At 34.5% G+C, this 27,567-nt stretch overlaps 1 protein-coding gene across 2 annotated transcripts in view; it reads left to right on the plus strand.

Annotated features, from left to right (window-relative positions):
• The window catches only part of USO1 (USO1 vesicle transport factor), an 81,185-nt gene that overhangs the window by 20,391 nt on the left and 33,227 nt on the right, over nt 1–27,567 (plus strand). For both annotated transcript variants that reach the window (NM_174845.2, XM_005208071.5), the window contains 7 exon segments: nt 351–437; nt 515–579; nt 7,657–7,733; nt 19,917–20,017; nt 20,420–20,522; nt 20,864–20,919; nt 25,133–25,253. In NM_174845.2, coding sequence (NP_777270.2) covers nt 351–437; nt 515–579; nt 7,657–7,733; nt 19,917–20,017; nt 20,420–20,522; nt 20,864–20,919; nt 25,133–25,253 — 610 coding nt within the window.

A 27,567-nucleotide genomic window follows, 5' to 3' on the forward strand; every position in this document is an offset into this window, starting at 1 on the left:
TTTTGTTTATTAACTTTATTAACACATCATATACCATAGCCCTAATGGATCCTTCTTAGTTCAAAGAGCTGTAATAGTTATGTTTGCAAAGCTCTGATTCTACTAATTTGTTTTAATTTTTCGGTTTATATGACTTAACCTTCTTTGACTTCTCTTCTACCACTTCCATTTTTCAAGTCTCTGTGAAAAATCTATTTGATATTTGTAACAAGATTATAATACTACCTAAATAGTGACATCCTTTTTTATTCCCCTCAAATTAAATGGTATAAATTTTGGAGGAAACTTTATGTATCTTTTTTTTTTCTTTCTTTTTATTCTATTTATGTTATTTCATTTTTCCATGACAGATTCAAAAGCTTTGTGACAGAGTAGCTTCATCTACTTTATTGGATGACCGAAGAAATGCTGTGCGAGCTCTCAAATCATTATCTAAGGTCTGTAACACTTTATCAGTTATTCAGGTTATTAAGTTGGATATTCCTTTCTTAAATAACATTTTTCTTTTGTGCAGAAATATCGCTTGGAAGTGGGTATTCAAGCTATGGAACATCTTATCCATGTTTTACAAACAGATCGGTATGTCTCTAATGATTTTTCTCCCTAATTTTTCTTAAAATTTTAATTAATTTGTTTTAGAGTCACTGTTCCAGAAATGATTAAGGCTACTAAGTTTTTACTTTCAGTTGTCATTTTAATAAACAGTTATTGGGCACTAGATCCAAACCATTGTGCTAAGCATTTAGGACAGACATAATCTAAACCTTCAGGGATTGAGAGCTTACCATTATATAAAAATGGAATGAAGTAACTTGTCCAATAAAGGTTTAAAATTTGGAATTTGAACAAATTAATGTATTGGTTTTCACTTAGGTATACTATAGCATACTATTCTATAATATACATATTATATGTTATATCAGTTATCTAGACTTTGTCTTTCTGAGGGGAGAGAAGTAAACTCATACTAATAGAGGGAAGTCTTAAGAGAAGAGTCACTCAGCCTAGTTTTTGCTTTTTTAGTTTCTCTTTAAGAGAGCATCTGCATCTTTGTTTTTAATTAACAACTGTACAGGAATAACTTTAGATCTTATCTCTAGTTAAATATATCTTTCAATCTTTAGCTGCTCAGTTTACATTTCCACCATATCAAGATCTCTTCACAGGTGTCTTAAATTCAAAATGTTCAAAAGTTAATATGTCTCTGGTTGTCCTGCTAATACTCCACCGCATCCCCTCACCCGCCTGATCCACTTCAGCTGCCTTTGACCCAAGTTCATCCCAGTTAGCACCTTTCCATTAAAATAAGAAACGGGAGGTTTTGTGCTGAATTCATCCCTCTGCTTAACCCATTATGCCCATCCAGACAAAAAAAAAAAAAAGCTGGAATCCATGAATTCTCTTGATTTCAATTGTCCTAGTTTTGGCTCTCAGTATTAATCACTTAAGTCATTTTCACAGCCACTGTATTAGTTATCTATTAGTGTGTAATAAATTACCTCACAGCTTCCTGGCTCAAAATAACAAATATTTATTATGTCACAGTTCCTGTGGATCAGGAATTCAGAAGTGGCTTAGCTAGGTGGTTCTGGCTCAAGCTCTCTTACGAGATTGTGCACAAGATGTCAGCCAGGACTGGAGTCATCTGAAGGCTTGACTGGGGCTGGAGTATCTGATTCCAAGATGGCTCACTTACCTGAGGCAAGAGGCCTCAATATCTCATCTTGTTGCTCTCTCTGAAGGACTGCTTTAGCATCCTCATGATATGAGAAACTGGCTTCTCCCAGAGCAAGTGATCTTAGAGGGAGAATAGAGAGAAAACCACAATGCCTTTTAGGACTTTGTCTCAGAAGTCACCTATTGTCAATCCCATTACATTGTACTTTACTAGAAGCAAGTTAATAAGTTCAGCCTGTATTAAAGAAGAGGAGACTTAGGGTCCACCTTTTGAAGTGAGCTGTAACAGAGAGGTTTTTTGTTGTTGTTGTTGTTTTACATAATTTAAAATCACCCACCACCTCCAGACTCTATTTTTTGCCTCTGACCTCTTTGTCTTTCCATTCATTTCAAGAATATCTGTCTGAAATGTGAATCTTCTATTACTCACCTGTTTAATGCATTTAACCAACTCAGTGCAGTGTGAAGTGCAAGTTCCTCAAACAAAGCAAAGCATATAAGCATTTTAAAATATATATATATTTCTTTCTTTATTTGGCTGCATCAGGTCCTAGTTGCAGCACACAGGCTCCAGAGCTTGTGGGCTCAGTAGTTCCAGCATGTGGTTCTAAGCATGTGGGGGAGCTTATTTCCCCCACCAGGGATTGAACCCATGTCCCCTGCATTAGATTGCAAGTTCTTAACCACTGAACCACCAAAGAAGTCCTGCATGTAAGCTTTTTAAAGACTTAGATGCTGCCTGTCTATCAAAACTCATAACCTCTTTTAAAATGGTATTTCAGCAATGCCCAGCTGCTTGTTCATGCCGAATAGAATCTTTGCTATCCTCCTCAGTGTAACTCACGTTGGCCACCTTTGAAAGCCAACTAATTCTTGTTTTTGTTATTTATTCATTTGGCTGTGCTGTGTCTTAACAGCCCATGGGGTCTTTGCTCTTTGTTGCAGCATGTGGACTCTTAGTTGCATTTAGAATCTACTTCTCTGACCAGGGATCGGACCTGGGCCACCTGCATTGGGATCGCAGAGTCTTAACCATTGGACCACCAGGAAAGCCCCCCAAAGCCAGTTAATTCTAATGTGTTTGATTGAATCCATTGGATGTTATTCCAGAACTGTCTGTTATTAACACTGGAGTGGGCAGCTGCAGGACTATCTGTTATTTTAACACCAGGTGGGCAACTGCAGTAGGAAGAATAATGGTCCCCCAAAGATGTTTATATTCTCTCAGCACGACCTATAAATGTTACCTTAGATGGCAGAAGAGACTTTGGAGATATGATTAAGTTATGGATTTTTAGATAGAGAAATTATGTTGGATTATCCAGGTGGGCCCAAGGTAATCCTAAGGCTTCTCAAAAGTTGAAGAGGAATCCAAAAGAGGAGGTCAGAATGAGGTAAAATGAAAAGACCTCCATCTGTCTTTGCTGGTTTTAGAAGTGAAAGGGGACCTCTAGACCTGGAAAAGGCAAGGAAATGGATTCTCCCTGAAAGGCATCAGAAAAGAAGGCACCCCAGATGAGAGCTGACTTTAGTCCACTGAGACCCATTTCAGCTCTCTGACTTCCAGAACAGTAAGATAATATATTTGTGTTATATAAACTACTGAATTCGTAGTAATTTGCTACAGCGTCAATAGAAAAGTAATAAAGTAACCCAATTTTGCTATCTGCTTTAAACAATACTCTTAAGTTACGAGAAAACAAATGTTAGATCAAAAAAATTAGTGTGATTATTAAACATACATGTAATTTTTTTCATGTATCTTTATGCATGCATTTCTCATTGAGTCTTACAAAACTGGTTATGAAACAACTATCTTGATACAGAAAACAGAATGCTTCCCCTTATATAAAGTGGCCCTCATGCATTGGAGAAGGAAATGGCAACCCACTCCAGTGTTCTTGCCTGGAGAATCCCAGGGATGGTGGAACCTGGTGGGCTGCTGTCTACAGGGTCACACAGAGTCGGATATGACTGAAGCAACTTAGCAGCAGCAGCAGCAGAAAATAGTAGTCTTGATACAAAGGTTAAGAAATATATTTTTAAAAACATTTATTGAACATTTACTCTGTGCCAGGCATTCATAAGGTGTACCATGTAGAAATAAGGTGTACCATGTAGCCTTGTGAATATGTGAACTAATAATTGATCGTGTTAGAGGCTGATGGATGTTTTATTATGCCTCTTAGACAACAAAGCCAAACTTCTGTGAACCTTCTTGTGTTTTACTCCTTTTCTTGTGTCAAATTCCATTTCCTTTGTCTTCTCTATTTATCTGTTATCTTCTGTTCTCAAAACATGCTACAAGTGCTTTCTTAACTTCATTGATTGCAAAGGTATATATTCTGCAGCCATCTCTTTCCACTTCTCATCTTCATTACTCTTTTATGCTTATGCTCTTGGGCCACCTAATACTCTAAGAATCCTTCAGCTGAATCCTCTTCATCCTTATCCCCTTCATCCTTGGCTGCATCACACAGAGCTGTGTTCCCTTTCTTGGCATGTCTTGAAACTCCATCTGTCCATGGGTCCATTCCTCTTAAAACTTGAGGAGCAACTGCTTATTCTCCCAAGTCTCACATTCAGGGCCTGAAAGTTGTCTGATGGAAACTAGTGTTTCCAAACCATGTCACCTCAATAGTTGTTTTTTTTTAAGTGTACATTTCAGTGGTTTTAGTATATTCACAAAGTTGTATAACTATCACCACTATCTAATTCCAAAACATTTTCATCACTTCAAAAACAGTCCAGTATCCATTAGGTGTTATTGCCTAGTGCCTACCACCCCCGTTCCAACGTTCCAATTAGTTGTTGCCTAGCAACAACTAATCTACTTTTTCTCTGTATAAATTTGACTGTTTTGAACATTTCATATAAATGGAATCATAAAATGTGGGACTTTTGTGTCTGGCTTCCTTCACTTAGCATAATATTTCAAAGTCCATCCATGTTGTAACATGCATTAGTATATTTCATACCTTTTGATGGCTGAATAATATTCCAGGAAAGATCCCCTAGAGAAGGAAATAGCCACCCACCCTAGTATTCTTGCCTGGGAAATTGCTTGGACATGGAGCTGACAAAAAGAATAGGACACAACTGAGTGACTAACAAACACACACACACAGATATAGCCTATTTGTTTATCCATTCACCTGTTGTCAGACATTTGGGGGTATTTCCATTTTTTGACTGTTAGGAATAATGCTGTTAGGAACATTTGTGTACTGGTTTTTGTGTGAACATATACTTTATATAAAAGAATGCAATTGTTGGGTCATGTAGTTTAACTTTTTGAGAAACTGCCAAACTCTTAACATGGGGGGCTGTGCCGTTTTACATCTTAATCTGCAGGTGTAAAGGTCCAGTTTCTCTTCACCAACATGTTTTTATTGCCCTTTTTTAAAAATGGCCATCCTAGTGAGAGTATCTTGTAGTTTTCCTTTGCACATACCTAATGACTTACGCTTTGCATATTCCTAATTATTGTTGAGTGTCTTTCCATGTGCTTATTTACCATTCATGTGTCTTTATTAGAGAAATGACTGAGCCTTTTGCCTAATTTTAATTTGTTTGTCTTTTTTTTTAAGTTCTCTTTTTATTGTTCAGTTGTATATTATTCTGAATACAAATCCCTTAATAGACATATGATTTGCAAATGTTTTTTCCCATATTTTGGGTTTTCTTTTCACTTTCTTAATAGTGTCATTTGAAGGACAAATGTTTTTACTTTTGACAAAATCCAGTTTATCTGTTTTATCTTTTCTTGCTTATGCTTTTAGTATCATATCTTAGGAAACCATTGCCTAATCCAGGGTTTTGAATATTTGTACCTGTGCTTTCATCTAAGAGTTTTATAGTTTTAACTCTTATATTTAAATCTTGTATCCCATTTTGAGTTAATTTTTATATAAGGTGTGAAATTGGAGTCCAGCTTTTTGCAAGTGGCTGTTAATTGTCCATCACACCATTTGTTGAAGATACTGTTCTTTCCTCATTGAATGGTCTTTGCACCCTTGCCAAAAATAAACTGAAATAAATGTTTGACTTTATCTATTTTATTATTCTGTGTCTGTCCTTATGCCAGTATTGTCTTGATTACTATAATTTTATAGGAAGTTTTGAAATCAGAAAGTGTGAGTCCTTCAACTTCATTCTTCTTTTTGAAGATGATTTTGGCTATTCTGGATACGTTGCATTCCCAGCATTCCCATACAGGTTTACGATCAGCTGGTAGCTGGGATTTTTATAGGGATTGTGTGATTCTGCAAGTCAAGTCGGGGTATATTACCATGTTTACAACATTACATCTTCCTATTCATGAACACAGAATATCTTTTCATTTATTTGAGTTCTAGATAATTTCTTTCAACAATGTTTTAAAGTTTTCAGTGTATAAGTCTTGGACTATAGTAAAATTTTATTTCAAAGTATTTAAAACTTTTCTATGTTATTTAAATGGAATTTAAAATTTTTTATTGTCTGATTGTTCATTGCTAGTATAGAGAAGTACAGTTGATTTTTTTTTTTTATGTTAAGCATGTGTCCTTCAACCTTGCTGAATATATTTACTAGTTCTAATAGGTTTTTAGTGATTTCCTTAGAATTTTCTATGTACAAGGTCATGTCATCAGTGAATGGGATAGTTTTAGTTCTTCCTTTCTAATCTGTATGTTTTTTATTTCCTTTTCTTGCCAAATGCTCTAGCTAGAACCTGTAGTTCAGTGTTGGGTTGAAGTGGCTAGGGGAGACATCATTATCTTGTTACTGATCTTTAGGGGTGAAGCGTTTAGTCTTGCACCATTACATATGATGTTAATTGTCAGATTTTCATTTTGAGGAAGTTTCCTTCTATTCCTGCTTTCTCAAAGGTCTCTTAAGAGATGTCCCTCTTAAGTTTCTCAAAAACAGATAATAATAATTTTAAAAATCTATTTTATATGATATTTACATCCTCTGGTTGTGACCCTCTGTCCCTCATTTTTGCTTTCACTCCTCATCACTTCTTTATATTTATTGAATCTTTCTGACCTGTGTCTCATTCTTGCTTTTCACTCTGAATGCCATCATCTTCCATTGTGCTTTCAAATTATATCTGTTTATCAACAACAAAAATATACTTCCTTGGACTTCCTTGGCAGTCCGGTGGTTAAAAGACTCTGCACTTCTAATGCAGAGAGTATAGTTTCAATCCCTGGTCAGGGAACTAAGATCCCACATGCTACAAGACAAAAAAAAAATTATACTTCCTGAACAAAAGAGAAAAAGATAAAAAAACTTATACTTCCTGAAACAAATGAGTAAAAGGAAAAACTTTTATACTTCCTGATGTTATAAATGTCGTAAATGTTTACTGTAAATTTTTTTTTTTTTTAAGAAAATAAAATACAGATCAAGGAAACAAATTCGAGAGATCCAACTAGAGATAACACTTTATAACATATTTATGTTATAAAACATATACGTAAACATACACACAGACTTAAAAAATTACCTGGCTTGTGCTGATTTTGCTTGTTTTAAAGTTGGATTTCTTTTCCAAATTGATTTATAAGGTTTCCTTAAAATATATACATACACACATGAAAATATATATATGGTTTTTCATAGATGGGATCATTCTTCACATTGATTTTTGTATTCTGTTTTTTTCCTACTGGCATTAAATCAGGGGTGTTTTAATTACCATGTCATTAAACATTCTTTAAAAATACATTTTTTAATTGCTGCTATATATGGATTTACCACACTTTTAAAAAATATTATTGGACATTTAAGTTGCTTCTAATTTTTCAGTATTATTACAAAAATAGACCTTTATACGTCTTCACAGTTTGCACTCTGATATTTTCTTAGGGTAGGTCTTCAGAAGTGAGATTAGTGTTTTATACAATCTTGTTAAAGAAAAGTCTATAAAATAGTCATAACAGCTTATACTCTAACTGGCAGTGTATAAGTGTAATAATTTCTTTCTTCCAGTTCGGATTCTGAAATAATAGGTTATGCTTTGGACACATTGTATAATATAATATCTAATGATGAAGAGGAAGAAGTAGGTAAGTTTCTTTCATTGTGTTTTCTGTACATAAAATTAACTGGATTGTGCCATTTTTGCTGTTTTAGGGTTGATTTTATTTTATAAATTTATTTTTAAGATTTTTTTTCTTCTTTTTTGTTCTAATCAATAAAGGGAAAACATTAGAAAATATCTTTAAGATGACTGCTTCGTATGTGATTTGGAGGTGGAATTAGATTCTTCTTTTTAAAATATATTTTTCTCTCTTTATTGATTTTAGTTAAGCAGAATGAATATTAGTAGTCTCTCAGTTAAATAATCATTTTTGGCTATTGATTAAAAATCAAACTTTTATTTATATGTTACATGGTGAGCAGTATGAAGTTAGAGGAATTGTTCCTGATATATACTTGAATTTCTAACATAGATCTTATGTTAACTTTTTTATATTTGGAAGGTTTTTTGTTTTTGTGTGTTTACTTTTTGGCCGCACCATGCAGTTTCCAGGATCTCAGTTCCCCAGCCGGGGATTGAACCCAGGCCATGGCAATGAAAACCTGGAATCCTAACCTCTTGGCCACCAGGCAAATCCCAGCATGTGAAATACTTGACTGGAAGTCCGTACATTTTATTCCATGTATTGTAAAAACAGACACTGAGTAACATTTTCCAATGCTATTGAAGAGTGCTTTCCTTATTTCACATTGACTGTTGCAATAGGACATAGCGGGTTTTTCATTTTTCTAGACAATCTAAAGGGTGATATTCATGCATATTATAAGGCTAATTTATACTGAAATTATAGGGTCCTCCAAAATCTGAGTAGGTAACATAAAGAAATGTATAGATAATATTGTGTACACTTATTTTATTAAAGTAAAAGTGTAACAGAAATATGTATAGATATTAATTTCACAAAATACCAGTAATAACATTTGAAACTGGGTTGTGTTGCATAATCACAATTTTTTAGAGTTGAATATCCTTTCTCTTAAATTTTTATTTCTCTGTAATGTCTACCTCATGACTTTATTAATTTCTCAGGAGTAAAAAAATCTTTAGTAAACATAATTTGGTTCTCATTGAAAAAGAGGCTGTCAGTTACATAATAATACTTAAATACAGTACCACCATTTTGAAGAAAAAGATACTTATTTCCACTAGTCATTTCTCAGAAAATTAGATGCAGTTACACTTATTAGAAAACATTAAATTTTTTCTTAGTTGTTTCAGATTGAAAATTTAGCTCTTTTTTTTTAAGTAATTTTTGTGTTTTTAAAAAACTGTTTAGCATCAATTAGGTGATATTCCTTTGTTATAAATTCATAATCTGCTGCTACTGCTGCTGCTAAGTCACTTCAGACTCTGTGTGACCCCATAGACAGAAGCCCACCAGGCTCCCCCGCCCCTGGGATTCTCCAGGCAAGAACACTGGAGTGGGTTGCCATTTCCTTCTCCAATGCATGAAAGTGAAAAGTGAAAGTGAAGTCGCTCAGTCGTGTCTGACCCTCAGCGACCCCATGGACTACAGTCTTCCAGGCTCCTCCGTCCATGGGATTTTCCAGGCAAGAGTACTGGAGTGCGGTGCCATTGCCTTCTCCAAAATTCATAATCTAGTAATGTTTAAGTCCATTTTTTTGCTTCTGTTAATGTATTTGGGCTCCTTATTTTTAATTTACCATCCAAAAAGTGATTCTTTGGATGAAACAGGGTAAACAATTGTAGAAACTACAATAGTGGAGTCATTTTTTCTAGGAAAGATTAAAATATGAACTTAGGCTAATAGCCTGAGTCAATTTTTAGAAATCTAGATACTGAGAAATAGGGTCTTCAATTTTATTATTGATACTTTCTCTTTACTGCTTCATTAAAAGATATTTCTTAGCTGACATAATGAACTTCATTTTAAAATGAATTCAACTTCATTGGAGTTATTTTAATAACCCCTCAATTTATTGGTAAATATGTCTCATAACTCTGCATATATAGCACATGCTACATCTATTAGAATATCTAAAATATGTGAGTAAAATGAGTATGAAGCTCTTCCTTTAAGAAATTATATTGCTTATTTGATGTTTTTAAGCTCTTATTTATTTTATTGTGAATACTACTACATAAAAAAGTTTTCTTTATCACCCACTTTTATTTATTTTGTCTACCTTTTCAGATGATGTTGAAGGTAAAAGATTGCATTTAATATGCATGATGCTTTTAGGCATAATTTCTGATAATATAAAAGGACACTGTCAAGTGAGTTTCTTCTGGCTGGTAAAAAAAAAAATCTTGAGATTTATTTTAATATATAAGAATTCCTTCATTAAAAAGCAATATTTTATAATCTTATTTTATCATTTCTATGACTACAAAATTATTTATTGTCCAGGACACAGAAAATATTCTAGTACATATTTTAATGAAATTAAAGTTTTTTCTCTGGTAGGACAATTTATTTGAATTACTTCTTATGTGTTTCCAGGGGGGAATTTTTGAGCCAGTTTATTTAAAAATAATATTTGAATATGTATACATATATATATATACGTGTATACATATAAATTTTACCTATATTCAAGAAGAACTGGAAGGTATTCCAGTTCAGAGAATACTTATATGTTGATATTGTCCCTTTAAAATTATGCGTGCACAAGGCCTGGTTACTGACATTTTTTAATATTAATTTATAAAACTCACCAATATTGCCTTTTTTCTAGTGGTCCGATTCAATTTCCATTTACTTTTTAACATTGATTCTTCTTTTCCTCATAGTTAATTTAAAGTAACCACTTTTTTTTGTTTTACTATTTTTCCTGAGATCCTTAACTTTTTAAAATGAAGAAGAAAAATCCTCATCTAAAGTAGGTTTAAAATGGTACATGACAAAATTTCCTATACCTAACAAAAAGCTAACAAAGAAACTAACTTTTAAGCTATATAACATTACCTTTTGTGAAATTTGAACCCCTTGTTTCAAAATAGATAATATTGACCACCTAATTAATTAATATGCCTTGAGTCTTGCGAAAATGCTGTGTCCTTGTTGAGTAGTACTATTATTGTTTCGTCATATTTATAGAGTTTAAATTTTACAGTGCTTTTATGTCCATTATCTTATTTGATCCTGTTAGCAAACTGTGAGGTAGGTAATATTTTTCTCTTTATTAAAGAGAAACCCCAGAGATATATAACTTACATAAGATTGTCTACTAAGTAGGGTAACAAAATTTTTTATACCTTTTTTTGTATTCCGTAGTTTTCTGATTTAATAATCAGAAAAGCAGACAGATGTTTAAAAGTACAGGTCTGCTTGTTTAACTAATTGACCACAGTGTAAAAGATTACTTGTTATTCCCTCCCTCTGAGTTATAACTACTTTTATCAGAATATCTCTTTTGTCCTCCATAATACGGATTATGAACTTAATGTGGAGTTTCAACGAGAAGGTCCAGAATGTTTTTTAATATTGTTTATATAACTGGAAAAAACACAACTGTAAATACATTTGAAGAGTAAATGTATATATACATATTTAGTTAAAAGCCACATAAATAGGTGTGAAATATTTCCAGAGGTTTACATGGACTTTTTAAAAAGCAATCTTTAATTTGATATGCCTGTCTTAGGTTTATTTTCACTATAATTTCAAAATGTCATTTTGTTCTTAATTTTTCATTTGGGATTCCCTGGTGGCAAAGAATCTGCTTGCCAATGCATGAGACTGGAGTTCAATCCCTGGGTGGGGAACATCCCTTTTAGAAGGAAATGGCAACCCACTCTAGTATTCTTGCCTGGGGAATCCCATGGACAGAGGAGCCAGGCGGGCTACAGTCCATAGGGTCGCAACAGAGTCAGACATGACTTAGTAACTAAACAACAAAGGGATATTTACTTTTACAAGTTATAATAAGTATACCAAATAGTACATAAGCTATAGGATGTTAAAAAATAGACTTAACTCTAGGATTTTTCAAATAATTATATTGGATGAAAAGGGATTATTTACATGTTTCATACTTTTGCCTACTTACAAAAACATAGTATTTCATGAGTCTAGTTTTGTTTTACAATCTTTAGATATAATTAGTGTTGTAATTTTAGCTTGACTAACTTCCACATCAAAATAGCTTTGTATGTTACTTTAATCACTTAGCAAATTTTTGTGGGACTCTTCATTAAAATTTAGAAGTGCTGTCTTATGACTGTAACTTGAAGGAAGTGGAGTACATCTCACTAACACTTTTTTAGTTAATATTAAATCAGAAGGAACCATAGATCGTTGGAACAGGTTCATCTTTACTAGTTCAATTCAAAACATAGATCTTAATTATATACTGCTAAGCTATAGTATTTTATAGAGTATAGCTACAGAATGAATTGCATGTGTAGTATTAAATCTACTTCTTGCTAAGTTATTAGTTTGTGCTCAATGCCTGCACTAAATTAAACTTTTTCTTCTGTTAAACTTGTGTTCCTTATAGTAAAGCACAAAAGTTCTAGAGTTCTCTGTATTAAAAGGTATCTGTAGTTAAACATAACATACTGTATCTCCCTCTGAAATGTCACAAAATTTACATTAATGTAGTAAATATTGAGAATTCTGCAAAAAGGAGCCTATTCAGTTTTGTTTAATCCAGATATATTTGTGTACCTGTGCTTGCTTTCATGAGATACCTGTTAACACATGCCACACAATCCTGGATTTTGAGAAATACTAACCAAGACTTAAACCACAGCTTGGTTATTTGCATTTGTCCACATAAAAATATTTCATAGGAAGAATCCATCAAATCTGTATATGGTTTTCCTCCCTTCCTTTTAAGATTAACTTATAAGTTTGAATATTCTCCCAGATGTCAATCTTTTTTTTGGGGGGGGGGGGGGCTGTACTGTGTGGCATGTGGGATCTTGGTTCCCTGGCCAGATATCAAACCCATGCACCCTGCAGTGGAAGCATGGACTCCTAAGTACTGGAGCGCCAGGGACGTCCTCCAGATTCCATTGACTTTTATTTTGAACCCTTCTCTAGAGGTCACAGTCTTTGGGCCCAAGGGCATTGTCTGTCTTACGTGAAAGGTTGTTTGACTACTTAGTATTTTCAATAATAAATAAGTTGCTAACATTAAAAATGGGGTACATTAATATCACTTTTTAGATTTTGAATTGCTAAAAAAATCTGAAGACTGATGACACCTGGGCCTGCACTGTCCCATGGCAGCAGTCAGTTGGGGCTGAGGAACTGCTGCCTTCCTTAGAAGAGCACATAGTCTCCATCCTCCTTGTGGTCTTACAGCTGGCCTGCTTCATTCATGTACATTACTGTCTTGTCCCTGTAGTATATTCTCTACTATATTCACAACACTCATAAAAACCATTTTAAAATAAATTATATTTCAAAAGCATTATTTTGTTACTTGTATACCCAAGTGTGCTCTCATGTAATAAATATGAAAATATGCAAATATGCAAATGTAAAATAACCCTACAAAGCATCACAATTAGGTCATTGCATTGCTGCGATTGTATTAATACTCTCTTAGAAGGAAACAGTTCTAAGGCGGAGACAGTTAAGCTACTTGCCTATTCAACATTTCTCATGTATGTGGAGAGTTTTTCTCTTGACATGTGTGGGCCACTTTTTGCACAGATTTTCTTTGCTTTTTTATCTATAGATTTTGGCTAAGTATTTGTTCTTGGTACCATCCCCCACATAGCCATGGTTTGTTAGGGTTCCAGGGTAGCTAAAAACAAGATAGGCTCATTAGCCCAGCAAACCTTGTGAAATTTTATGGGATAAAGGGCATTTACCATACCATGGGAATCAGGGCTATTTTTCATGGCTGATTCTAAAGAGGGAGATTTTCAAAAGGTTTTATTAGCTTCCAAATTCTCGTATCTTTCCCAGTTTCTTTGTTATCTCCCTTCCCATCATCACATCACCTTGCAAATAAAATGGAAAGGGAGTGCAGTTCCTGCTACTTACCTAGTCTGTTTTTTTCCAACTCCATAGGTAAATTCAGCTTTGAGTATTGAAAACCACAATGTACCATGCAGAATTTTACTTTCAGAGATGTGTGAATAATCAGGGCACAGGATTTTATCTGCTCCCAAAGGAACAGCAGGAAATCTTTTAAGCAGATCAGTGATAGATATTGTCCCTTGAGTCCATGCTAGTTATGTTTGAGTATTAGACTTCCTTATGATTTTATTAGGCCTTTGTTACATCAAGCCTTTGCCCCTTTAATAGCCTTGACATAATAATTATGCAGTAACATAATGATAGCTTTCAGATGTAGTTTTTTTAATCCCTTCATGTCGTCCTCTACCTGTTTTCCCTGAAATAATGGAAATACTGCAATGGAAATAATGACCGCTTCCCTAGGCAATTCTTCTGAAACCACCATTAATCTAAAAAATTGAACTAAAAGGGGAAAAAATTGTTTACTGATGTCAAAAATGAAGCAACTTTATTTGGCATCCGATCAATCATGAACTCAAGTAGCTACTTAGTTTAGTAGATTGGATACAACTTTTATGAGAAAGATATAAGGTAAAATATCAGTGACAGGATTTGTTTACAGATAAGCATGTTTCTGGAAATATCATAAGTCATACTTTTTCTTAGACATCTTTTGCATCTTGGTGTAATACTCATTAATAGTAACCTTATAAGAATTTGAAAAATTTTTTGAATCATTAAAAGAAGACTGTTATGTTCTGTATAATTTTGAAACTTGAGGGAATTCCCTGGTGGTCCAGTGATTAGGACTCCACACATTAATTGCCAAGGGCCCAGATTGGATCCCTGGTCAAGGAACCGACCAAAAAAAAGAAAACTAGATAATATCAATGCATGTAGATGTATAGTGTGTTATAAATCTTAGAACTGTGGTTCTTAAGGGCAGTTCGGCCCCTCCTGCCACCTGAAGGACATTTGTCAATGTCTGGAGACATGTCTGGTTATCCCAACTTGAGTAACTGTAATGAATTGCAATTGGCATCTTGTGGGTAAAGGCCAGGGGTGCTGCTAAACATCTTGCAATGCTTGGGGAGCCTCTCACAACAATGTCATTGTCAGTAGTGCCAAGGTTGAGAAATCCTGTGTTAGGGATGATGATGATCATGTCGTCGTTACTGTTATTGAGCACTTATTATTCACCAAACACTGTGCTAGATGTTTTAGTTACTCAAATCCTTACGGAAAACCCTGTGTAAAAGAAAACTGTTCCCATTTTACAAGTAAGGAATCTGAAGCTTGTACAGTTGGGCTCTTTGCCCAAAGTAATGTGACTAAATGGATGAAAATGGGTATAATCAGTCTGACTTAAAACCTTTGTGAGCTTTCTTTTCACTTGACTCCCTTTCAAAAAAGTCTCTGACTATACCACACACCCTAGCCATTCTGTTCATAAACAAATTCTGCCTGTGTTAGCAGTGCTACTTTATTTCTCAACATGTTAAGTTCAGAGATAGTATTTGACAGGTAATTGCTCCTTTCTCCTTGAAACACTTCTTCATTCATTTCTGTCTCCCTGATTTTCTTCCTGTCTCACTGGGCTACTCTTTCTTTGTCTCATTTGTTGTTTTCTTTCTTTTCTCGCCAGTCTTTTTAACATTGGAATGTCCCAGGGCATGGGTTTCTTTCCTTCTCTATTTTTTCCTTCAGTGGTCTCATCTAGGCTTGTGACTTCAAGTACAGTCTGTATGCCTGCCTCTCAAATATCTATGTCCAACCCAGACCTCGCCACTGATATCCGTATATGTATATTCAAATACTTAACTTGATGTCCCCAATTAGATTTTTTCCTTCCACACACAACTTTATTGAATTATAATTAAAATATAATAAATGTGTAAATATACAGTTTGATGAATTTTGACATATGTATAAATCCATGAAACCATCACTACCACCAAAATAATGAACATATCCAAGTTTCTTTGTGCTTGCTTGTAATCAGTTCCTCCTCCTTCTATCCCCATTTAATCATAGATCTGTGATTACTGTAGATTATTTGCATTTTTCTGGAATTTTTATGTAAATAAGATCATACAATATATACTCTGTTTTTGGTTTATTTTGGTCTGGCTTCTTTCACTCAGCATAATTATTCTGAGTTTCATTCATAGTGCATATCAAGAGTTTAATCCTTTTTTTATTGCTGTTGTATGAATATATAACAAAATGTTAATCCCTTCCCTTGTTGGTGAGCATTTGGATTGTTTGTCCAAGTTTTTAGCTGTTACCCTTGAAGCTTCTATGTACAAGTCTTTTTGTGGACATACATTTTCATTTCTGTTGAGTAAATACCAAAGAATAGATTAGCTAAGTGATAGAGTAGGTGTATGTTTACCTTTACAAGAAATAACCAAACTGTTTTTCAAAATAGTTATACCATTTAAAATTCCCACTGGCAGTGTATAAGAATTCTATTTCCTCCGCATCCTGTCCAATACTTTCTATCTTTTTAAATTTTAGCTGTTCTGATGGACGTGAAATAGTATCTCATGGTAGTTTTATATTTTCACAATAAATAATTATATTGACAGTTTTTCATGTGATTATTTGCCACCCATATACTTTCTGTGAAGTTAAGTGAAAGTCGCTCAGTCGTGTCCAACTCTTTGCGACCCCATGGACTATATAGTTCATGGAATTTTCCAGGCCAGAATACTGGAGTGGGTAGCCTTTCCCTTCTCCAGGGGATCTTCCCAACCCAGGGATTGAACCCTGGGTTCGATCCACATTGTTGGCGGATTCTTTACCAGCTGAGCCACAAGGGAAGCCCAAGAATACTGGAGTGAGTAGCCTATCCCTTCTCCAGAAGATCTTCCCAATTCTTCAGGGATTGAACCAGGGTCTCCTGCATTGCAGGTGGATTCTTTACCAACTGAGCTATCAGGGAAGCCCTTTTACTTTCTTTGGTGACATATTTATTCAGATCCTTTGTTCTTTTTTTTTTATACTCGATTGTCTTCTTATACTTCAGTTTGTAAGAGTTCTGTATATATTCTAGATAAAAGTCCTTGTGATATATGTTTCACAAATACTTTCTCTCAGTCTTTGACTTGCCTTTTTATTTTCCTAACATTGTATTTTGAAGAGCAAAATTTTTAATTTTCATTAATTCCAGTCTATTGATTATTTTTCTTATATAATTTGGGCCTTTTGTTTCCTATTTATGAAATCTTTACCAAACCTAAAATCACTAAAATGTTCTCCTATAGTTTCTTTTAAAAGTTTTAGAGTTTTAACTCTTGTGATTAGGTCTGCGAACCAATGGGTCTGTTTCTACACTTACTGTTCTGTTGGTCTCTATGTCTTTCATGTTGCCTGCATGACGCGGTATTGGTTACTGTGCGTGTGAATATGCTCAGTCGTGTCCAACTCTTTGCAGCCCCCTGGACTGTAGCCCACCAGGCTCGTCTGTCCATGGAATGTTCCAGGCAAAAATACTGGAGTTGGCTGCCATTTCCTACTCCAGGGGATCTTCTTGACCAGGGTTCTAACTTGCATCTCTGTGTTTTCTGTATTGGCAGGTGAATTCTTTACCCCTGTGCCACCTGGGAAGCCCCTGTTGGTTACTCTTATCTTTATAGTAAATCTTTACCAGTGTAAGTCCTCCAACTTTGTTCCTTCTCAAAACTATTTTGGCTCTTTTTGGTCCTTAACACTCCCATATCAATTTTAGAATCAGTTTGTCAATTTCTACCTAAAAAAAAATTGATATTTTGATTGGGATTCCGTTAAATCTGCAGATTGATATGAGAGTAAACTGATATTTTAACAATTTTGAGCCTTGTAATACAAAAGCTCTTCCCTGGTGGCTTATTGATAAAGAATCCACCTGCAAATGTAGGAGGTGCTGGATTAGGAAGATCCCCTGTAGCAGGAAATGGCAACCCATTCCAGTGTTCTTGCCTAGGAAATCCCATGGACAGAGGAGCCTGGTGGGCTACAGTCCATAGGGTTGCAAGAGAGTCAGATATGACTTAGCAACTAAATAACAACAACAATAATACAGGAACGCAGTATGTATATTATTTAAATCTTAATTTCTCTCATCACCATTTTGGAGTGTTCAAAGTATATAGATTTTATACATCTTTTATCAGAGTTACCCCTAAGTCTTTAATACTTTCTGGCACTCTTAATTGGTGCTATTTTTAAAATTTGAATTTCTAATTTTTTATCATCAGTATATAGAAATGCCATTAATTTTGTATATTGGCGTTTTATTCAGAAACTTTGCTAAATTCACTCTCTAATAGGTTTTTTGTAGATTCCATAGGATTTTCTACATAAACAAGCATAAATACAGTTCACTTCTTTCTTTTCAGCCCATAGGCCTTTTATTCTTTTTCTGCCCTGTGACACTAAGAACTCCCGTATGATGTTGATTAGAATTGGTGAAATGGATATTCTTGCATTTTTCCTCATCTTAAGTGAAAATCATTCAGTCTTTTACCATTAAGTTTTGATGTTAGCTATGTTTTTTGTAGATGCCCTTTATCATCCAGTCTTATGACTATAAAGATCATTTTTATGTTTACCATTCTAATATATATGTCCAACCCAAACCCATCCACTGACAGTTATGCTTTCCTTTATCCAGTTGATTGATAACCCCACTCAAGTTTTTATGTGCCTCAAACTGAACACATTCAAAACTAAACCTCTGGTTCTCTATATATTCTCAGCTTACTTCTTCCAGTGTTTGCAGTCTTCAGTAAGTGGCAGTGCCGTCCTTCCACTTCAGGCTGAAACCTTGGAATCACTCTACCTTTTATTTTTCTCCCCTTCTCACAACTCCTCTAAGGAATATGCCAACAAATCCTGTTCCTTCTATTTTCATAAGAATTATGACCACTCTCCAAGCCACCTTCACTGCTTACCTTGATTATTGCCTCCTAAATGAACGGCCTATTATTTCCCTCTTTCCCTTGGCATCTTCTTAGCATAGCCAGACTAGTCCTTTTAAAAGTAAAGTGTATTTTAAGTAATATAGTTTTAAGGTTCAGAAACAGTGAATTCTTCTACTGATAAAAAAAGATGATAAAAGAAATATTTCTTAGGATTTCTGAAGGATGAACCCAGCATATTAATCAATATGCTAGAAAATAAGGTTATATTAATAACTTAGAATATGAAAACTTCTGTTTTCTACTTTGGTCTCTTTCTTTTCTCATCAAATAACTAAATGAGATTATCACTATCAGTGTTGGATTGTCTTGCTTTTTTGGTCTGCTGTGTTTTTTTCTATTTCTAAAGTATATTAATATTAAAATCTAACATTTGAAAAAAGAACAATTTGAGGGATAATAAATATGTTTGATCTTGACTGCCAACTCCATTGTTTATAGTCACTGCCTGGAGCAGTATGTGCAAAAGGAATAGCTGTGTCTGGAATAGGTGAGGGGATGGGAGTAGTGTATTTGCCATCTCTATATTGCATTTATAATGTAGGCAGATTTTAAATGCTAATTTGCTTTGGCAATTGTTGCTTCAGTTTTTAGTGACCCTTTATATTTTTTTTTTGACAAAGTGCATTGAAACAACAGATAAGGAATTAAATCTTAAAGACAAATATAAAATCTTTTAAAAAATGAATGAAAAATTACATGCAAATTCTGGTTTTACCGCCAAATAACTTTATAGGATGTATATGTTAATTTTTTTGAAAAAGATACTGAAGAATCTTTAGATGATTGGTTTAACTTTAAAATTAAGTTATTTACCTCAGGAACACTAAGAGACTAAGAGTCAGCAAGGACTATGTGTTAAGTAATCTTTTGCGGGGAGGGGATTTTGGGGTATGATTTACATCCATTAACATTTATTCTTAGGGGTTGTGTAGTCCTGTGTGTTTGGGCAAATTATATAGTAGCATAACCAGTATCCAGTATCACATTTGAGATAGAATATTTCCATCACCCCAGTAAGTTCCCTTGTACTCTAACTAGACGTTTAACCTAAAAATGACCTTGAGAAAATGTGGAGATCTAAATATATTTTCTTTGAATATCATAAACACTTAAAGAATAAAAATTTCTTTAAATGACACTGAAAGTAATTTTAAGGATATATCCTTCCAGCATAATCGTGATACCATTTCCAGCCACACTGTTCAAGAAAATTACCGTTTCTGCTTAGCTTCTTCAGCAAAACAGACACTTTAAAATAATAAAGCATCATGTTCAAGTACTTTATCTTTGAATATTACAGAAGAAAACTCCACAAGGCAGAGTGAGGATTTGGGAAGCCAGTTTACAGAAATTTTCATTAAGCAGCAAGAAAATGTCACTCTTCTCTTATCTTTATTGGAGGTAAGTAAAGAACTTTGTTGTTTTTGTCATCTTAATAAGCTTCTTTTGTTGCCCTTTTGGGTGTTACTGAGGAAGCAATACATATGTTCCTTTTTAAGACAGTGAAATTTGTTGTATCGTTGCAAGAGATTCACGTGTTTGTTTTAAGACCTGTGCGATCTCTTCACATACTGTCTGCTTGTTTCCATTTTTACAAAGTACAGTTATATCTAGTCAGTAACAGTTTAATCATTTTGATCATTTATAATTTTTCTTTTTATTTCTTAAATTACTTTTTTAAAGTTTGCTAAACTCTTTTTGTTTGCTTATAGTTTTTGGTACCATACTACTAATTGAAAAAAAAAAGTTTTTCTTGAAAATATGAATTACAAATGTTAAATATTTTGAATTCTTGTATTGTAGGAGTTTGATTTCCATGTCCGCTGGCCTGGCGTGAAGCTTCTTACTTCTCTTTTAAAACAACTAGGGCCTCAGGTTCAGCAAATTATTTTAGTCAGTCCCATGGGTAAGTGACTCATCTTCCTTATATTATTTTGATATAAAAGTGAGGATCACGGACTTCTCTGGCAGTCTAGTGGTTAAGACTCTGCACTTTGAATGCAGGGGGTGTGGGTTCTATCCCTGGTTGGGGATCTAAGATCCCACATGCTTCATGACAAGGCAAAAAAAATTTTTTAAGTCAGGATCATAAAAAACAAAACAAAAAATAAAACAACAAAATAACAAGAAAATAAAAGTAAGGATCACTTTTATAACTGAAATGATGTGTTAATAAATTGTTTATAATTTGAATCACTATTGGTATTTTTGATCTGCCAGTGTTTTACACATGGTTATATGTTCTAGGTGTTTCAAGATTGATGGACTTATTAGCAGATTCCAGGGAAGTTATACGTAATGATGTAAGTTACATTTTTTTTAAAAGCCTCAGAATATGCAGCTTTTATTCTCTCTTTGCAAATGAAATCTTTGATGACCCTTTTTCAGAGTTATAAGAAATTAGATTTGGAAAATTGGGTTAATGGTTTAGACCTTTTAAAGTTATATACAAGGCCCCATTATTTCTTTGTTTTCTGCCTATTCAGTATTTTGGTTAGACAAATAATTTTGCTATTCAAATTTATGCCTTCTACAAGTTTAGGATTTCTTCCATCTTTTTCTGAAAGGTTGTTCTGATCCCAAACTGTGCCTCCAGAGAGAGTACAGGAAACATCCCTAGACATTGAACTGCATAAACTTAACAGTTAAGTGCTGCATTTGAACTCTCCACCCTTAATTGATTGAATATATTTCAAAGGATTTTCCTTGTAATCTCTATTTAACTCACATGATTTGCTCCGATTTAATATTTGCATATACATTTGAGTATTTTATATTGACCAGTACTGTTTTGTTTTGATACAGTACTGTTTAGCTGCTTGACCATTTTTTTTTTGTTATCTACAACTTGACCAAAACCACAATACTTTAGATGGCAATTGGAAAAATCTTTCAAGCTAAACTTTAGAGCTAGGAGATCTTATCAGACTAATTTAGTCTCCACACTTACACTGAGAGGCCAAGGTGCACAGAAACCGAGTGGCTTGTCCTTCATTGGGGATGTCTTATACCTCTTTGTATCTGTGGCACCGGCCTTGCTCCTTCCTCATCTTAAGTGCTAGTGAACACCATTTGGGTTGTTCTTGGTCTCACAACTGGTTCATGGCAAAGCAAAGACAAAACTGAAATGCTCTTGACTTCTTAACCACATAGACAGTATTTTTAGTTTTGTATTTAAAACTTTGTAGTATGTATGTGAATGCAGTATTATAAGTGAAGAAATAATATAGTAATGAAATTCATAAGGGCTTTTTAATTTTTTTTTAATTTATTTTTTAATTGGAGGAAAATTGCTCTAGAATGTATTGATTTCTGAGGACATTTTTTTATTCCTTAATATTGTTTTAAGAATTGTGTACCTATTAGGAATTTTGAGTGTCTTTTCTTGACTAAAATACTACTATGTGTCTTAAACCCGAATTTGTTGTTCTACTCCTCTCTTGGCCCTTAGTTCAAATAAGATACATACCAATTAATAAAGAATTATTACGTACATACATACAAACTAATTAATAAAGAAATTCTCTCTTCCTGTATTGTTATTAGTATTATTATCATTTATTTTCATTTTCAGATACAATTTGTGTGTGTATATAACTGCATTATCTTGGTTTTTAAATATAGCACTTCTTTTAACTATCTAGTGTTTTTCTTTTTTCCTACTCCTAACCTTTTTTCCTGTTTTTGAGACGGATAAAATGATTCTCTATTTATGTTGGTTTTCATTAATTTTACAATTAGGGATTAAGTTATATTTTTGCTATAATGTTTATTAGATTTTGGAGTTTTACAGCCGTCTTTCCTTTGGTTTAACAAATTCATTTGAATTTTTGCATACTTATTATTGAGCATTATGTAATAAACAGCATATTACAGCGTATAGCGATCAGAAGAAACTAACCAGCACGCTGGCGGTCACTAGTGGCACTCTGTGACTGCCTAGAATAGTATACTGCTTCCCCTCGCTCTTTTGTATTGTTTTCTTTCCTCATCCTTCTGTTTAAAACTTTGATTTCCTTCTTTTCTTTCTTTTTAATGTTTCTCATTGCATACAGTGATAGTTATCAACATGACTAAATCGCTCAGGGAGCCTATTGGTAAAGATTTTTAGTCTCAGTTTGTTCCATATTTGAAAAATTGATTTTGATCTGGATTTAGAGAATTAGTTAGTCATTTTTCATAGGTGCACTGAAATATCATATTTATTCAAGTTAGTGCTTAAAAATTAGTGAGAAAGGTTGAGAAAACTCTAGGTACCAGCTCACATCTAAGTGATAGTCTGTAATTGCATTCTTTAGTTTATTATTATGAGAAATGTAAGCACACACAAAAGTAGAGAAAACACAGACAAACCCATCCCCTAAACCCCTTAATTTTCAAGATTTTATTATACTTGTTTCATCTACTCCTCCCCTCACCATTCTCCTGTATTTTTTTTAATTTATGTCTTCTCCTTTATTTTTAACTGGAATATTTAAAAGGAATCAACCTATCTGATTTCACTATTTCTGTATAATTTCACTACTGCATACTTCAGTATACATGTAATGTGTATCCTTATATAACTACAATGCAATTATTGCATTTAATGAGATAACAAGTGTGTCTTAGCCCTCAGTTTAAATAAGATAACTATTCTGTACTCAAGTTTCCCACTTGTCTCATAAATGTCTTTCATAGTTGGTTTCCAAATCAGGATCCAGACAAGGTTCTCTCATTACATTTGACTGTTGATGTCTTACTTTTCTAAAGGCCTTGATTAGGTAGGTTTTGGTTCACCTCTTTGCTTTTCCCTGGGTGAAGCAGTTTGCAACACATGAGGAAATGAAATACCTGGCTGTCTCATTTGTATGATCAGTGGATTTGATTCAGGTGATGACATTCAGATCCCTTCATAGATCCTTTTGTCCATTATAGCCTATCATTCATGAATGAACATTGCCGGAATCAGTAATTTTGTTCAGAGTTTCAAAATGATGGTTTCTAGAACTTGTCATTCTTTTACATTTATTCAGTGGTAATCTTCCTCAAAGAGGAAGTTTACTTCATGGAACAGTTTATTTTATTACCCTGAATTACAATTCATATGTGAAAGGAAGGATAAATCGATAAATCCCTTTAATTGCCAATTTTTAAAGTCAGGAATTGGTGCCCACTTATTTCAATGACCAATGAGTGTATACTTTATTTTCAATAACATTTTAGTGGATATGTCTGAATAGAGGAATACCTCTCATAATAGGTAGAAGAAACTGAAATGCATTGAAACCTTGGGTTCTGTGGGGGCTGTTTTATTTCCTTTAGTCCTCATAAAAACCCTCTGACAAAGATACCATCCTCGTTTTACACATGGGTGTACTGAGACTTACATTATATAAATTACACACAGAATTTAAGTAATTTGCTTCAAGTTGCACAAGCAGTTAACCAGAACTTTAAAAAACCCGCTGTATCTAATTCATAGCCTTAGTGTTCTTCCATTGTATTTCTTCCTCCTTTGTTAGCAGTTAAGCTCATTAAGTAGGAGAATTTGACGTAACCACTTTCGCTTTCTCATATTAATGTTGAGAGTGGACAGTCAGAAAGATGAGTAGGACAAGTGCAATAAGGCTGTGGGCGTTTTTTGTCTTGTGTGAATACTGACCTGCCCAGTATGGACAGCCGACAGCTAATTGGCCTCTTAGGCACTTTTGAATTACCTAGTTGCTATTCCTCTTCTTTTAAGTAATATCTGCTTTTTTCATTAAATATTTTCTATCTCTTTGACCATTAGAATATTGTTAGACTCCCTGTGAGCTCGTAAAATTCTTGTTTGATAGTGAAATAAGCAGAAATGGTTAACAGTGAGTTTTTCTTGAATGATAAGTAGTTGCAGATATATAAACTAAATCTGGCTCAATAGGAACTAAGTAAAACTAAAAATCATAATCAAAGACTACAGAGAATTGTTCTGTACTAGACATGCTATTCATGAGACATGAATTCTCATCCTTCCTTTTTTTTTTCCCACCTGTCAACTTTTAGAATTAAATCTGGAGAATTTGCGGGCTGAATAACTACAAGAATAGTTGAACTTTCCCTGCTAGAATGTGGTGGTGTTTATTGACTTATATTATTGATTTCACAATTTCTTACTGTTACTATTGTGAAGTACATACAGAGGCATTACTGAGATAGATACAATCATGTTCAGCTCTCTTAGACCACAGTGAAAGCTATGTAATGATTGATGAATGAGCAAGAATTGTTGTATATTTGTATTGAATAGTGAAAAAAAGAACTGAATTAGGAATTGCTAAACATGGATTCTAGTCAGGGTGGTCTGTCTTTTGAAATCTGTATAGTTTAGGGAGGCAAATTACTCACCTTCTGTATCCTTTTTTGCCCTATCTGTAAAGCAAAGGAGTTGGACTTGTAAAATTCCTGCCACTTCTAAATTTCCGTGATTTTTAAAGTAATCTTTAAATGTCTTTAAAAAGTTATATTCCACTCAACATTATCTTTCTTCTCCATAAGGGCGTCTTACTACTGCAGGCACTAACAAGAAGCAATGGAGCAATCCAGAAAATTGTTGCTTTTGAAAATGCTTTTGAGAGACTACTGGACATTATTACAGAGGAGGGAAACAGTGATGGAGGTATAGTATGAAGAGATTGATTTGAGAAGGTTCCTTTTGTTCTCATTGAATTGTTAACTTCTGAGGAATGCAACTGAAGGCAGAAAGGAGGGCGTATGCCTTTTTTTGTTGTTTTGTTAGATGTTGAAAGAGGCTTTCCTGAGGGAGGATGGAGGCTTTACAGTCTTTCTTTCTTCCTCTGTGGTTTGTTGAGTATGGATTTCTTTTTACTTATCCTGCTTAATATTTCTTAGACTTTCAGAATCTGTTGGTGTCTTTCCTCATTTCTGGAAATCTCAGCTATATCTCTTCCAATACTGCTTTGTCACGTTTTTTGAAATCTTCCTAAACTCAGAGTCAGTTCTCTGTTATCTGACTAGATTCTCCCCTTATCATCATACTTTCTCATCTGTGTTTTCTGTCTTTTTATCTTTCCAGATTTTCTTCTGGATTATTTCTTCTGATTATTTCCTATTTCACCAATTCTCTCTTCACCTGTATTTGATCAGCTTTTGCATGTATCGTTGAGTTTTAATTTTTCTTTTCTGTAAGTTCTATCTGGTACTTTGGCAAATTTGCTAGGTAATTTTTTACAACTTCCTTTTTTCTGTATATATTTTCAATTTATCTTTTCATTTCTTTAAATGTAAGAAACAATTATTTTATGGTCTCTGATAATCCTAGTATTTTAAGTCTTGGTGGTACTTTGCTCTACTGGGTTTTACACATGGTACAATGTTTTTTGTGTACATGGTTTTCTTTTACTGTGTTTTGTGTCATACTTAGAATTAGTTACAGGAATTTGAATCCTAAGATGAAGGTAATTTCTTGCAAAGAAAATGTGTTTGTCTTTGGCAAGCCCTGGGGTTATAGTTTATCTGGGATCACCTTATTCCAGATTGAAGGCTTGACATTTCCTGGACCATTCAGGCAATGCAAACCCAGGCCAATCTATGAGTGCTGCTGCTGCTAAGTCGCTTCAGTCGTGTCCGACTCTGTGCGACCCCAGGGACGGCAGCCCACCAGGCTCTCCCGTCCCTGGGATTCTCCAGGCAAGAACACTGGAGTGGGTTGCCATTTCCTTCTCCAATGCATGAAAGTGAAAATTGAAAGTGAAGTCGCTCAGTCGTGTCGGACTCTTAGCGACCCCATGGACTGCAGCCTACCAGGTTCCTCCATCCATGGGATTTTCCAGGCAAGAGTACTGGAGTGGGTGCCATTGCCTTCTCCAAATCTGTGAGTACTGGTTAACTTTTCACTGTTTGCCCCCTGGGGATATGTCCTTTTGAGGTTCTGGTTTATTAGGTGAAGAGTTTTCTGTTAGATTCCTTGCCTACCTTGTGAATACCCTTGGCTTTGATTTATTTTCCTTCTGTCCCATGAGGCTGTCAAAATGAAAAGTTTAGATTTATCAAAATTGAGAAATGTACCACCAGCCAAAAGGTACTTTTATACTTAGCTAGCTGTGTAGATACCCATTTTCTTGTCACTTTTAGCCTGCTGTATAGTCACTTCATTGCTCTTAGACTTTTTTTTTAGTTCAGCATTTTTAGATACTTTTAGTGAGAAATTGATCAAAAAAACCTAGCACCAGAGTCAGAGGAGAAAAATGAGTATATTTGCATTCACTGAACTGAAGTTAGTAAGTATCATAGTATGGTTGAGAGTAGGCTTACTAATCTGGAGGGCAGGGCCACGCTGGTGATAAAGATTTGGGTCATTAGAATATAGATGAAACAATAGATAAGCAGAAAAGATTGGATGAGTTACTTAGGGGTTCCCCAATGGTTCAGCGAGTAAAGAATCCACCTTTAATGCAGGAGACACAGGTTCAATCTCTGGGTAAGGAACATTCCCTGGAGAAGGAAGTGGCAACCCACTCCATATTCTCTCCAACAGATAGAAGACCGTGGCGGTCTATAGTCCACAGGGTTGCAAAGAGTCAGACACGGACTGAGCACACATGCAAAGAGAGAGAGTTATCTTACTGAGATTTTATTTCATTACTTAAATTAATAATAAGATTAAGCATATTTTCATGGGTATGTTGTTGTTCAGTCACTGTCATGTCTGACTCTGCGACCCCATGGACTGCAGCATGCCAGGCTTCCTGTCTTTCACTGTCCCCCAGAGTTTCCTCAAACTTGTGTTTGTTGAGTTGCTGCATCCAACCATCTCATCCTCTGTCACCCCTTCTCCTGCCCTCAGTTTTTCCCAGCATCAGGGTCTTTTCCTATGAGTCAGCTCTTTACATCAGGTGGCCAAAGTATTGGAGCTTTAGCTTTAGCTTTAGTTCTTAAAATGAATATTCAGGATTGATTTCCTTTAGAATTGA

This window comes from Bos taurus, chromosome 6 (assembly GCF_002263795.3).
Source record: "Bos taurus isolate L1 Dominette 01449 registration number 42190680 breed Hereford chromosome 6, ARS-UCD2.0, whole genome shotgun sequence".
Classification (NCBI taxonomy): domain Eukaryota; kingdom Metazoa; phylum Chordata; class Mammalia; order Artiodactyla; family Bovidae; genus Bos; species Bos taurus.